Source organism: Aquila chrysaetos, chromosome 4, assembly GCF_900496995.4.
Source record: "Aquila chrysaetos chrysaetos chromosome 4, bAquChr1.4, whole genome shotgun sequence".
NCBI classification, from domain to species: domain Eukaryota; kingdom Metazoa; phylum Chordata; class Aves; order Accipitriformes; family Accipitridae; genus Aquila; species Aquila chrysaetos.
This window is the reverse complement of record NC_044007.1, coordinates 2,498,661-2,511,973: the sequence shown is the minus strand read 5'-3', so window position 1 is coordinate 2,511,973 and position 13,313 is coordinate 2,498,661. Positions and strand designations below refer to the sequence as shown.

The 13,313-nt window shown below is 47.9% G+C and overlaps 1 protein-coding gene across 13 annotated transcripts in view; it reads left to right on the top strand.

The window, feature by feature from the left end:
• ADGRB1 (adhesion G protein-coupled receptor B1) overlaps nt 1-13,313 on the top strand; it is a 285,424-nt gene that overhangs the window by 154,224 nt on the left and 117,887 nt on the right. For all 13 annotated transcript variants that reach the window (XM_030011701.1, XM_030011703.1, XM_030011695.2 and 10 more), the window contains 4 exons: nt 3,729-3,837; nt 4,741-4,884; nt 8,037-8,112; nt 12,067-12,169. In XM_030011701.1, coding sequence (XP_029867561.1) covers nt 3,729-3,837; nt 4,741-4,884; nt 8,037-8,112; nt 12,067-12,169 — 432 coding nt within the window. The remainder of the gene's footprint in view (nt 1-3,728; nt 3,838-4,740; nt 4,885-8,036; nt 8,113-12,066; nt 12,170-13,313) is intronic.

Sequence of the window (13,313 nt, the reverse complement as noted above, 5' to 3'; positions counted from 1 at the left end):
GCTGTGACAAGGGGAATTTCCAAGTGTCCACATGACCTCCTAGCTCTTCTTGCCCATGATGTGTTGTGTGCAACATATATCTGTTTCAGCTACAGACCACAAAATATCATCATCCACCAATGCTGTTCTCCTTGGATAAATCCTTGTGACAAAAGAGACAGAAAACTCAGACAGTCAGCTGTGGTCAGCTTCAGAGTTGACTGCCAATCAGCTGATTCATGCAACTGGTCATGCGGGTGAGCTTAGTGCCAGGCTGAGTCATATTTATGGAGTAACTCAGTGAGCCACAGGGTCTCAGCTCTAAGCCAGAGTCTCTGCATGAAGAACAGTGAAAGATTGGTGGTGAATACCAAATTTTGGACAGCTCTCAAAGGTCAGGCTTGGTTTGGAGTTGATAACCCTGCTGGCTTGCTATAATTCCACTCTTTTCTCTTGCCAGGATAAAGAAATGGGATTACATGAGTTTGAGTTCCTGGCTAAAAGGATGCAGGACAAGCAGGATTTTTATAGTTCAGAACTGGGCTCTGCTCAGCTGAGCTTCTGGTTCTGCTCAGCATGAGCTGAGCAAGTGTTCAGTTATATTTTATTTTATTTCTCTCCTCTCAAGGTTGGGGATCCTGCTGAATAATTCTGTAGTTAAACTCTTGTGTATTGGGGGAAGGTGGTGTTTGGTTTTCTATCTGGTTCTTATTTGGCCCTTCCCTTTTCCGCCCCAGTTGAACTCTCTGCTTGGGCTTGTGTCAGACCTATTCCTTGTCCCTTTGCCATTCCCTTTGCAAGCCCTCGGGCTGCTCGATGCTGTCATCTCACTACAGATTTTGGGGATCGCATCAGAGTGAAATAGTTCTGCCTCAGACCAGCAGCTCTGGTGGATGGGCCCATGATAAAGCTCGTTCCTTCCACGTCTATTCCTCAGTATTGCACCTTGGAACACAAACACCAGCTCAGCTTGCAAAATAACCTGGACAAGGAGTATAACAGCCTTTGTGAGAGATCAGGCCTGTGGAAGATACCCAGAGGTATGGGTCAGGACATGGCAGCTACTTTTTAACCACCTGTTGTTGCTGCAAAATTCCTCAGAGAGGTCTGGAAATACCAAACAATCAAGAAAAAATCACTCAGCACAAAAAGCGACCCCAGAGTCCAATTATATTCACACCAACCAGGGAAGTCCTCTGGGAAAAAGTCTTAACAGCAGGTGCTGGCACAACAGTTGTCTAGAACGTGAGACAGGAACCGGAATATATTTCCTTATTTCCTTCATGCAATGAGCTGAGCTACCTTGTGAAGCTGTCCTTCTCCTCTTTTCTCGCTGAGATCTGGTGTTTTCAATTGCATTTGGAAGAGGATGACATGGGTCTGGCTCCAGGCTGGATAGAGGACCATCTGGACATGGTCCTGGGCAACTGGCTGCAGGTGGCCCTGCTTGAGCAGGGGGATTGGACCAGATGACCCCTGAGGTCCCTTCCAAACGTTCTGTGAGTCTGTGAGCAAATACTCAGTTTTGAGCCTACAGGTGCGTACGTATTTCAGCACAGAGCAGAGGAGACTGTCAAGTTGTCATGACAACAGGGAAACCCTGTTGATCCCCTTAAAAACAGCTGCAGTTTACTCTCTGTAGCAATTCGTTCCCACTGGCTTTCCCTGTACAATCTGCTCTTTGCACCTATAGATAGATACAGCCCAGCCTGCTGTCAGCATCACCGTAACCTACACGAGTGGGACCATCGTGGGGAGAAGCTTTGTCTGGCATATATTTTGGTGGGAACCAAGGTGACAGCCCAATAGCATGATTTTAGGACACAGAAATCTTCATGAACTGGATGACAACAGAGGTTTCATCAGTCTCTGTCCTTCTCCCTCAAAGCTGCTGGACCAAACTCATGCCCCACGTTGCGCAAGATTAACCACTTCTTTTAAAACAAGGTCTTTGGGTTCCAATTTGCTCATTAAAGGTAATCCCAACTTCATTGCAGTCTCACATCCCAGTGCCCTGTGCTCCCCCAGGCAGAGATGTTGTTCAAGGAAAATAAAACCCCAAAAAACTCAGAAAAGTTTTCAGAGAAGGGCTACCATGTTTTTTTGAGAAGATTGTGCTGGCCATTATATGATAAAAAGCCTGCAAGACAATGGCCAGCGTAGCCTGGATTCAGTTTGACCTTGTGATTTCAATCTGTAATAGAATATGAAATTATACTGTTAAAAATAGCTTCCTCACTCACTTCTCCTCCTTATGTGTACACCTGCTGTACTGGCAGGACTTTTTGATCTGATCCTGATACAATTTTAGTCTTACCAAGCTTCCTTTGGATAGACAGAGAGAGAGAGACACGCATGGCCACCCCTGTGCTCCTTGCCTGTACACTCAACAGCTCAACCTTCCTTCTGCCTCCATCCCATCCTGCTGTCCTGCTTGTCCCCAGCTGTCCCGTCAGCTCTGCTCAGCCACCTCAGGAGGTCTGGATTATGGTGAGGAACCACAAATGCTGTGAAAGTGGTGGAAAAGGAAAATAAGAGATTTAAGGCGCTGAATTGCTTTTCTTCCGCCTCTTGTGGTATTTGCTAAGCCCCTGTAGGCAAATGCGCTTTGAGGAAAAGACAGGTAGTCAGCACAGCTCATTTCAAGCGGATTATATTTTATGAAATCTGTCACTGGAAAACTAGTTATTGTTTAACAGCCTTGTGTTAGCCTAGCAAAATACAGGTGAAGAAGAGTTATTGCCAGTATCTTTATCATCGGGGAAACATCAGGAAAGAAAAAAGAGACAGAGAAGCTCCAAGACAGCCTGGGCCCAAGAAGAAGCAAGTTGGTTATTTAGAGAGTGAGATCCTGCCAGCAAAACAGGAAAGCACAATACCAGGTCGTGATACTTTTCTGGATAGGATTGTGTGATCTGGTGCCTGGGATTCAACATTAGACCATGGAGGTCCTTTGGTGTGGCTGGTTTCAGTGGAGTGATAGCAAAACCAACTATCCCGGTGGAGGTAATGTTTTGTGGGCTCCCTCTCAGTAGGTAGCATATATACAGCATCAGAACTAGCCCAAATATGTTTCTCAGGCCAAGTATCACAATACCTGAGTGTCAGGGAAGACTAAGGCTTGGGAAGGGCTCTCAGAATTTGACAAAGGGCAAAGCTTCAATACGTCAACGTGAACGCATCTTCACCCTCTGGCATGGTGTCTCTGGATGCGCAATTGCAAATGCCTCTGGCTTGTTGATAGCTAGGTTGGGCCAAATACTGCTGTCAATGGACTTGGAAAGAAAGTGGAGCTACATTAAATCATGGCTGCTAAGAGTCTGTCCTAGCATGTTTCTCTTCTTGCATTAACTGCAGGAAAAGGACCATAATGAACATCAGCAGTATTTTGTCTGTTCCGGATGGGGTTGTTGGTAGTAGATGTAATCCTAGGGAAGGAAAGGAGATAGGTAGGTTATCTTCTGCTCCAGAAAGTGTCAGATAGTTCTCTTTGCTTTGCTTTGAGATATTGCCCTCCACCCTAAGTTTTGTCAATCTGAATGTCACATTATTTCTTGCTTCTTTCTTTTTGTTTTTCTAGGCTTCCTTTTAGGATTTCTCAGTCCTCATTCTTCACAGCTCCATAATATTCCATTATATCCAGCATAAGCTTCCAGTACACGTGCGAGGGCAGAAGCCTTTGCCCTCAGAGAAACTCACGCTGTGCTCATTAGTATCTGTGCTACTAAGTATTCTCCCTCTCTCTGCAGATAGGGCCAAATGCCAAGGAGTTGTTCAGGCTTGTGGAGGATTTCATTGATGTCATTGGCTTTCGCATGAAAGATTTCCGGGATTCCTACCAAGTGACGGACAATCTGGGTGAGCTGATTTGCACTCCCCATGTTGGGTAGAGACCCCAGGAAGCTGTAATTACTGTGCAATATGTATAACCTGGGCTGTGGGGAGGGAAGGAGAGAAGGCAGTAGGTGGTGGAACTTTAAAAGGTCTGGGGAAAGATATGGATGATCATAAATATGGGGTGGCTTTTCTCCAAATCAGTTAGGACTTCAGCGTGAAGAAGTGATGTCCATGGAGAGATCTGAGAGATATCTATAGAACCATGAATGGAGAACAGATGACGAACTGGGCAGAATTAGTTGCTTCCTTTTATTTTTTTAACACGAGAGCTGCACAGCAGCCAATGAAGTGATCAGGCAGCAAGCAAACAGCAGGCAGTATTTGATTTATGCTGTATGCACAATCACAGCATGGAACTTGTTGCCAGAGGATGTTGCAGAAGCCAAAAAGTACAGATGGGTTCATGATGGGATTAGGAAAATGCACAAAGGAGAGGTCCATTGGTGGCTGTTAAAGTTGATGATCTGGTTACAGCCACTAACTGAGGAAGTCCTGCTGATTGCTGGAAGCTGGGAGGACAGACCAAGAGATGTCTTGCTCTGTTCTTTCTCACACTTCTTCTTAGCAGCTGCTACTGACTGCTCCTGGAGACAGGACACTGGAGTAGACTGCCCTCTCTTCTGTCAGGTTTAGTGCAGGCAGGTCCTTTTCACTGAACAGAAGCGTGAGCCCTAACAGTTAGTGTCATCTTCCTTCATGCATAGACATTACTTGAAGATAGCACCACTCCTGTAGCTATCAAGACCCAGCCTCACTCGTTCTGCTCTCTTGATTTCTCACTATTGCCTCCAGTGGGTTTTTCAGCACATGTGAATTTACTGAGTCTGGGTTTGCTTACTGGTTTTATTTCTTGCTTCCCTCTAGTCCTCGGCATTCACAAACTGCCTGCTAATGCAGCAACTGACATCACCTTCCCCATGAAAGGCTGGAGGGGCATGGTGGACTGGGCCAAGAACTCGGAGGACAAGGTCACTGTCTCCAAGAGCATCCTGTCTTCAGGACTGACAGGTAGGCAGCACATCCAGGCCACTCCAAAAGAAAATTTCTTCTTCATTTTCTAAGAGAGGTTCCTTCCATTTGGTTGGTCTTCAAATTCTTCTTCAAGCTCAGCTGGATTTGCACACATAAGCTTGGTCACCAAAAGCATTGCTGAGTGCAAATCAGGCTTTCAGATATGACCTGGCCAAGAGTCAAACCTAAACTCCTTGCAAAAGTCCAGGGGCAGGCTTAGTGCCTGGATGTGGATGTACATCTTCTAAATAAGCAGCATCTTTAGAAAAGAGCAGGAGTTGGCGCAAGAACTCAGGGCAACGCTGTATTGATGATTGCTTCCTCCAGGGCTTCTGAACCTGGGAAGAAATGGAAACATCCCTGTGTCTGCTGGGTCACTCTGTCGTGGATGCATGTGGGTCCTGAGCTGAGTCTGCAATCCTCTGCAGGTCATGTTGGGCACTGAAACGCCTCCCTGAAATATGGGTTGCCATTAGGGTTAATGAATGGTAATTGTCTCTGTGAGTACCATATAAAAATGGTTAATGGGCACAAGAAAGGCAGGTGGAACAGGGGCATGGTTCTGCCACTTATCGCCATGGCCATGTAGGCAAGCAATGCTGTAGATGCCCTCCAAGACTGGATCCAGCCCTGATAGAGCCATCTAAGGGTAAGCAGCTGAGGGTCAGCACGTCAGGCTGAGCAGGTCTGGCTCTGCTGCATGGACGAGCTTTGCTAGATTGTGATTTTATGGCAGTTGTGCGAAATTTCCTGCCCTCAGAAATGAAATGCATAGGCGTTTGTCACTGAGGTCACTGGCTCCACAGCAGGGCATTGATATGAGCCACAGTGTGGAAGTGGGAGTGCTGGGTGCATCAGCCAAGCAGGCCTCACTGCCTGATCTGAAAGGAAACCTGAAAGGTTCTGGGATGCTCTGCTGGAGCATCCAGCCTTTACCTGAATGCGAGTCCCAGGAACCAATACACTTAAAGTGCTCATCTTCTGGCGGAGAGCATTAGCGTTTGGCAGAATCGAGCCCTGAGTTTTCGAAAGCAGGACCTTAAGTTGGGCCTATTGCTGGGAAACATTGGGTTTTCCTTCTCGATGCCCTCGTGCTGTGTGTGGCACTAGTAGCTTTGAGAGAGCAAGCTGCTGGCTGCTGCATCAGGCTGTGCTGTCCTTCCTTGGGACAGAGGGCAGAGACTGTGAGTTGTTGCTGTCAAAAGACCTTTGGCCTTTTCTTGTCGTGGGCTTCCCTACCGGGGATGGAAGCAACACAGCCATCATTTCTCCTTGGGGAATCTGAGGCCAAGAACAGTTAAGTGACACCCCCAAGGGTAAACAGTGAGTCACCGGCAGAGCAAGGATTATGTCCAGCACTCCTTGTGTTTTGGTGTGCCTTTCTCCCATCTTCCTGGGAGAAATTGGAGCATGTTGGGAGGGTTATTACAGCTTGTTTGAGGAAGCTGTGGAGCCTTCACCTTTGGAAAACTTTAATCACTTGTTGGACAAACTGCTAGCACCAGACATAGGCAGAGTTAATCCTGCTCTGGGGCTGAGGGCTGTCCTAGAGGCCTCATCCGCTTCCCCATGGTGCCGTTTTTCAGATTTCTATTAGAAGCATCGCCACACAGATTAGCAGTGGAGATGCACCTCTTTTAGTGTTGATCCTCACTTTTTTTTAGCCACAGGGAATAGGGGCAACTATCCTGAGGAAAGCGATGGAGACAGGCAGCTTGGTGAGACCAAAATCAGCCCCCCTCACTGCTGCGACTTTGCACAGTTGATTTCAGTAGGCCAACAGTAATTTATGTAGTTGGGTGATGTGCCTCTCGGGCTGCAGGCTGTGTCAATGCTGCTGGTGAGTGAACATTGCTGGGGAGATGTTACATGACCAAAACGCAATGCTGTTCCAGCTGGGTAGCACATCAGAGGGTTTCATTTTTGTGTACCAGGATTGATGGCCAGCTGCATTATTAAAGATCTGTCCCAGACTAAAAGAAACAAGCCTCCACCTCTTTAACAACCGGAATCCTTTGCCTTCTTGGGACGGTGCTGTGATAACCCAGCCTTTGAGGCTTAGGGTTTTGCCCTAGGAGCACACATTGCTTCTGTAAATGCCCTACTACGTCCTCTGAACACAAAGAGGGAAAACTCTCCTCGAAGGCAGCAGGATCCTTGTTTGCATAGGGATTCATGGGAAAGGCCAAAAGGCTTTGCCGGCTTTTCCTAAAGAAGCAAAGCTTATGTAATAGCTCTGCAAGCCTGTCTGTCAGTCTCTCCTAGTTATGTTTTCACCAGCTATCCTACTTGAGCCCAATTTGACAAAGAGGAAGATAGACATGCAAAGTTGTGTCTGCCCTGCACTGATGGGACGGGTGCACTGTAAGTTCAACCTTAGTACGAGACATCAGAGAAGCCCCACTTCAGGGCGCTTCCCCAGCATTGGTTTTCACCCAGCCACTTACTTTTTCTCCCCCTGAAAATTTGGCCGCAGGGCTGCCGCTTGTGCTTTTTCCGGGGAAGTTCTTGCTTTTTGCAGCTGGGTATTGTGAGGTAGAGGAGGAGGAGGAGGAGGAGGAGGAGGAGGAGGAGGACCTCAAGTGATGAACCCAGAGGTCAAGCAGATGATTCAGAGGCTCATCTGGGACTTTGGCCCCCACGGCCTCCCGAGGCAGAGCACAAGTTGTGGGGTCACAGCAGGCACAGTGGGACATGTCCCCTTCTTGGCTGCCCTTGTCGACCCAAGCGCAGCTCTTCTTTCTGTTGGCTTGATAGCTACAGACGGGTCTGAATGCCTCGGGGTGGCTGCAAGAGACCTTTCCGCCCTGCAGATTTGTCTGCTGCGGTGCTGTCGGAGGGATTAGTGGGATTTCTGAATGGAGGAGCACCAGGCTGGTCATTCGGCATGAGTGAGACTTGCACGAGGGCAGATGCCTGGGGTGCCGGGTTACCCCAAAGACCCTGAGCCCCTCCTTGGGACCGATGGAGACCCGGCGTGGTGACAGCAGGCATCGCATCCCACCATAATGATGGTGGCATTGGCCGTGTCCCAACAGAGACCCCTCCATGCGAGGCCTAATCCTGCACCTGGGTGTCCGATGGGGACAGCTGACATCCCAATTGTCTCAGTGTTGTTGTCTTCTTCCCTTTCCTTTGGTGTCCTGCAGAGACGGACGACTCCTCCGTCTTCGTGGTGGGGACCGTGCTGTACCGGAATGTGGGCAACATCCTCTCCCTCCAGAGGTAAGAGGGGCTGCCTTGGGAGGGCGAGCAGCTGGGAAATCACCAGGCTTTCCTACTGATCCCTCTGGCTGCAGAGCCCTGGTCTTCCAGGGAAATAGCAAAGGTCACCGGGTGCAGCGAGACAGACTTTGACTCAGTAGGGCAAACATTTTGCCCCCCATCAGCTGATGCTGCATGTTCAGGTGGGGACAGGCTCATTCATCCCAGACATCGCTTGCTGGAGGGGTAGGAAGATTTTTTCCGTCCACGTGCAGCGCCGTGCACGCCAGATACGAGGGGAGGCTCAGTGCTGTTCCCACTGCCGCATCCCTGCCTGCCACCCTTTGCCCTCCAGCAGCGGATTCTCACGCTGCCCTCCTCTTCACGAGAGATTTCGGGGGGCTTGACAGACGGGGGATGCTCAGTTGCCCCCATCCTCCCAAGCTACCGAGGAGCTGCCAGCCACGCTGAGCCCTCTGAGAGCATCATGGCAGAAGACAGGCTCAGGGAGGAGAGAGGAGAGCAGCAGCACGCCTGGCTGCACATGTCTACCGTGTTCCCAGCCGCCGCAAACTGCCTCGGGCACCGAAGCTTTTGTGTTCAGCACTCCCTTCCCTTCCCTTCTCTTCTCTTCTCTCCCTTTCTCTCCTGCTATCTTGCTCTTTTTTTCCGAGGCTGGTACTGAGGCAGTAAATTAAGCATCCTAAGGCACCTTCTAAATCTGTTCTGCACTGATTAGCGTGAGCCCATTTACCATAAACACCAGGGCATCTCTCCTCACTGATAACCATTTAAATACCTACAGATTTAGCACTGGCAATGGCAAAAGAGCTCCAAGTGAGTGCAGAGAGGAATTAGCAAGCCAGCCAACTGTATTCTGTAATATCTTCCATTACAGCACTGGGAATTAGATCAGAAGGGCAATAAACATCATTGGCTCAAATGATCCAGCTGTATTTCAGCTTTCTCTGGCCAAGCAATGAACGAGCTCTGATAACCAGCAGCTGCAGCAGCCACAGCCTCTGAACAGTGTTCCCGTGGGAGATCTGATTTAAGACATTCCTTAATTAAAGGACAGTCCCTCTTTAAAAAAATCCAGAGTTCTGAATCACCTGCAGAGAGTCAAAGAAAAAAAAAGAAGAAATGAAAGCAGCAGCAGCAGCAAAGTACCTCTTACTTCACCACTGTGCAAATGGACACAGCATTAAAAAGGAGAATGTCTTTAAATAACCATGTAGCTGTATAGCACCTGTCTATGGGGTAAAAATATTTCTGACCACAAAGGAGAGCAGCTATTCCTGGGTACACAATAAGGACCCAGATCCTGGGTTTGACCACATTGATTCAATGCAGAGTGATTTTTTTCCTAGAAGGAAAAAAAAAAAAATGTAGATTTAACTCAGCAAACAGCACCAGCTGAGTTGTTCCTAATTGTCCCAATTTACCTCCCCCAAGCAGCAATTCCTTATCTAAGCCACACGTTGCTCTATCTCCTCAGATCCAGAGAGCCCTGTGGTTTTTGGCGGCTCTGGCAATTGAGATGGGATACATATGATACCTGATTTTTTCAAGCCAGGGATGTGAGTGGTGCTTGGTCCCAGCCGGGCACTACTGCGGAGGACATGGGCAGCAGTTGGAGAATCAACAGCCTGGCACCTGACAACCCCATGTACCAAACAGCATGTTTACAGCTGTTTGCACACTCTTTACAGCCACGCAGGAACCCTCTGAGCTCGACTGACCTCCTGTCCAAGCCAGATCTTGATGTGTTTTGTTTTCTTCCCAGAAGCTGGGTTGCGACATGCTTTTAGGAAAGGTGACTCATCTTCTTCCTGAAAGATTCCCCGTGATGCTGAGTCCCTTGCCTCCCCCGGCAAGCTGCTCAGATGCTTAATTACCTTCTCTGCTAGAAGACTGTCTCTTATTGTAAGGCTGAATTTGTCTGACTTTTAGTTCCAGGCACTGGGCCTTTGGGTAGGCAACTGAAAAATCCCCCACACGCAATGAACTGTCAGACATGCCTTTCGACAGAAATCTTTTGTCTGGTTTTCTAGCACCTGGATCAATTTCGTGTCTCTCTTTTGAACTTTCTCCACTGCTTCCCCATCTCAAAGTGGAATTGAACCCAACAGTACCTGACAAGGAGGGGTGCATGGAGAAGATGTCTGCTTCATCTCCTTGTTCCCGCACAGGATCAATTCTCTCCTTTCTGTTACAGCTCTTTGCCCTGAAGTCAATGTCCCCGGGTACATTTTGGGTCACAGCTCCCCGGAGCAGAGCCTGTAGGTCTGCATGCAGACCTTGCACTCTCCAAGTTCAGATGTGCTTCCTGGCTCTTGGATGCGCTGGGATAACTTCTGGCTGGGCTGTGACTACTTGGCTATTAAGCAACCTTCCCAGTCTGCACACGAGTGACTCCTGTGTGTTAACAACTTGCCACGCTGGAAAATCAAATGCTTCTTCTGCTTTTGTTTACTGCATCAATTCTCACTTGGTCCGCAGCCTTCAAAAGGATGTTTGTGTCACCTAGGTTGCTCATGCAAATATTCAACAGCACTGAACCAAGAACTGACCCTTACAGACACAGCTACTAATGAAGACGTGCACCGGTATTTACCTTTTAGCAGCTCCCTTTTTTACCTTATCTACAGCTGTCTACGTTTCAAAGCTTAGAGCTCATATTTACTCCCATTGATTTCTCCCTTTACGCTTCCTTTGTAGACTGCTATTTGTGCTTTATTGCTTCTTTCTTTTCTTTTTCTTTTTTCTTTTTTTTTAAGGAAAATGTGGTTGTGTTTTTTCTTTACCTTGCTAAAACAATGTTGTTGTTTTCCCCACTGATGTTGGTGGAATAGTGGCTTTCTGAGCATCCGCTTACACCTCCATGGATGATTCCAATTTTTTTTGGGTTTTTTTTTGTTTTTTTTTTTTAATCCAGCTGCTGTTAAGCAAATGCAAACCTTTTCCACATAATACTTTCATAAAAGGAAGGTAAGACCCAGAAGGAAACGTGAAAGATTTTGCCAATGCCTGTAGATTTGGTGGAGGTTTAGATAGGGAAAGGTTTCCCTTGCCCATGGGTGCCAGAAGGGCTGGGAGCAGCCTGCTACTGGGCTACCACTCTACTACCAATTCCTTCATGGTAAACTTAGAGCAGCGTTTTCAACTGCTGGTTGTGGGGACCTTTTACTTATTTAAACACCCAAGTCTTTTCCTGCTGCAGAAACATCAGGAACCCTTGTGTATTTAGACATTCAGTGTCCAGGGAAGTGCCTACAAAGGGTTTGGCTTTCCAGGGAGCAGGAGCACAGATATGGGACATATCTCCTCCCTTATTGCCTCTTCTGACAGCCAAATCTCCCAGGGCTGCCAGATTTATTAGAGTATTTGTCCAGGCATAGACATTTAGACATCCACATCAAAGGTTTGGCCTCTTTCTATTTGCTTTTGATCCTCAGAGAATGGAGATATACACCAGTGCCTCTAGTAGTGAACTAGACAGGATCATGTGCTGCCCCATGGATATGCTGTTACAGGCAACCGTGCCCCTGCCTAACACTTACTGCAGTGCAAATTAAGCCAGCCTTTGAGAGGGAAAACAGGGTTTTTTTTGAAAGCGCATAAAATGGGCTCTGTTTCCTCATGTCAGGGGCAGAAAATGGGTCCAGGACCATGTTAATGCTGGGATAGATAAAGACTTCTAAGTCCAATGTCTTTAGGGGTCTATGTGGTTCATAAAGTGGTCTGATTCCTGGGTGAATAAATGTAGAGTGGCTGTGAGGCGAGCTCAAAGGGCAGAGGATGGGGTCCATCAGCAGCAAGTATCTCTGACAGCATTTTAAAGTAATGGGGCCAACACCTTCTGCACTGTGTACACTAAACCTTGTACCACCAGTGACAAATGCATTTGGATTCACTGCTCTGCAAAAGCCCCTTAGTCCCCTTTAAAACATCTCTTTCCCCTCTTCTTTCCAGGAACAGCACTGTTCTGAACTCCAAAGTCATCTCCGTGACTGTGAAGCCATTTCCCCGGTCTCTCCTCACCCCCTTGGAAATCGAATTCTCCCACCTGTACAACGTAAGTCTTTCCTGGAAACCTGCACCATCCCGCAGCTCTGTTTGCTTCTGCATAGCAGGAATGTGTTGGTGCAAGGAAGGAGGCGGTTTCGCTGGGCTCCTGAGACCTCTTTGCCAACGCAGGACCCTTCAGTGTCCCTTAAACCAGGCTGCCGAGGCACTTAACTGCCACCCTGAGATGAGGCTGGGGTTGGTGCCCTGTTGTTTCTCGCTGCCAAGGATGCGTTGCGTGGGTCAGCCTTGCAAACCTTGCCTGCTCTGTGCTCCTGGCTCAGGCATTGCCAATGCAGGAGGAGGGTGACAGCGCTGCTTGCACAGGGAACGCTTGTCCCATCGTCACGCCGTTTTGCTGTGGGCATGATCATGGGAGAAGAACTGTGCTCTCATTAAAAGATAGGCTATAACAGTGATCTTCCTTGAGGAGGGAAAGAGGGAGGGGAAAGGTTGTTTCCATTAATACTTGCAATGTTCTTTGCAGTCCTCAGATACAAACGGAGACGTGAATATTACTGTTGTGATCGCTGCTTTAAAAGGCAGCTGAATATCCCCTCCAGATTCTCCTGCCCAACCCTAAACACATATATGTGATGGACATTTACACAACCCAAGGCTTGTTCTTGTTGTGGGTTTCAGATGCCCTCCTGAGGCTCTGCAATATGAATATTAGATCCGTCGTGTCTTTGCTTTGGACTTTCCTGGAAGGATTTTCCAAAGCGGTCTAAGATAGCTGCAGCTGGAGTCAGTGTAAACCTCTTCCAGGGGACTTTAAACACATCTGACCACCTCCTGGAGGGCTGTGGTTCTTCTGAGCACTGTGTCCCAAAAAAGCGCATGCTGTATTTGATCCACTTTCCAGAAGGGAGCAGCAAAAGGATTCTGTGTGAAAGGAGGAAAAAAGAAGAACATTAGTAGGTTGAGTCAGGAAAGGTGCAGAGTCAAATCCTTCCACAGTGGTGTTGATGCAGAACAAATGGAGGCCCGTTTTATTCTTGCCTTTCAAGCCAAGGGTGAAAGAACCTATTCCAAGGACTGAGATCTGTGACTGCCCGTCTGGTGTATCACGGACACACCATGCTTAGTGTAGTGGAAGCTGCTCTACAGGACCTGCATCTTTCATTCTAGTCGCTTCAAATACCCCATAAACA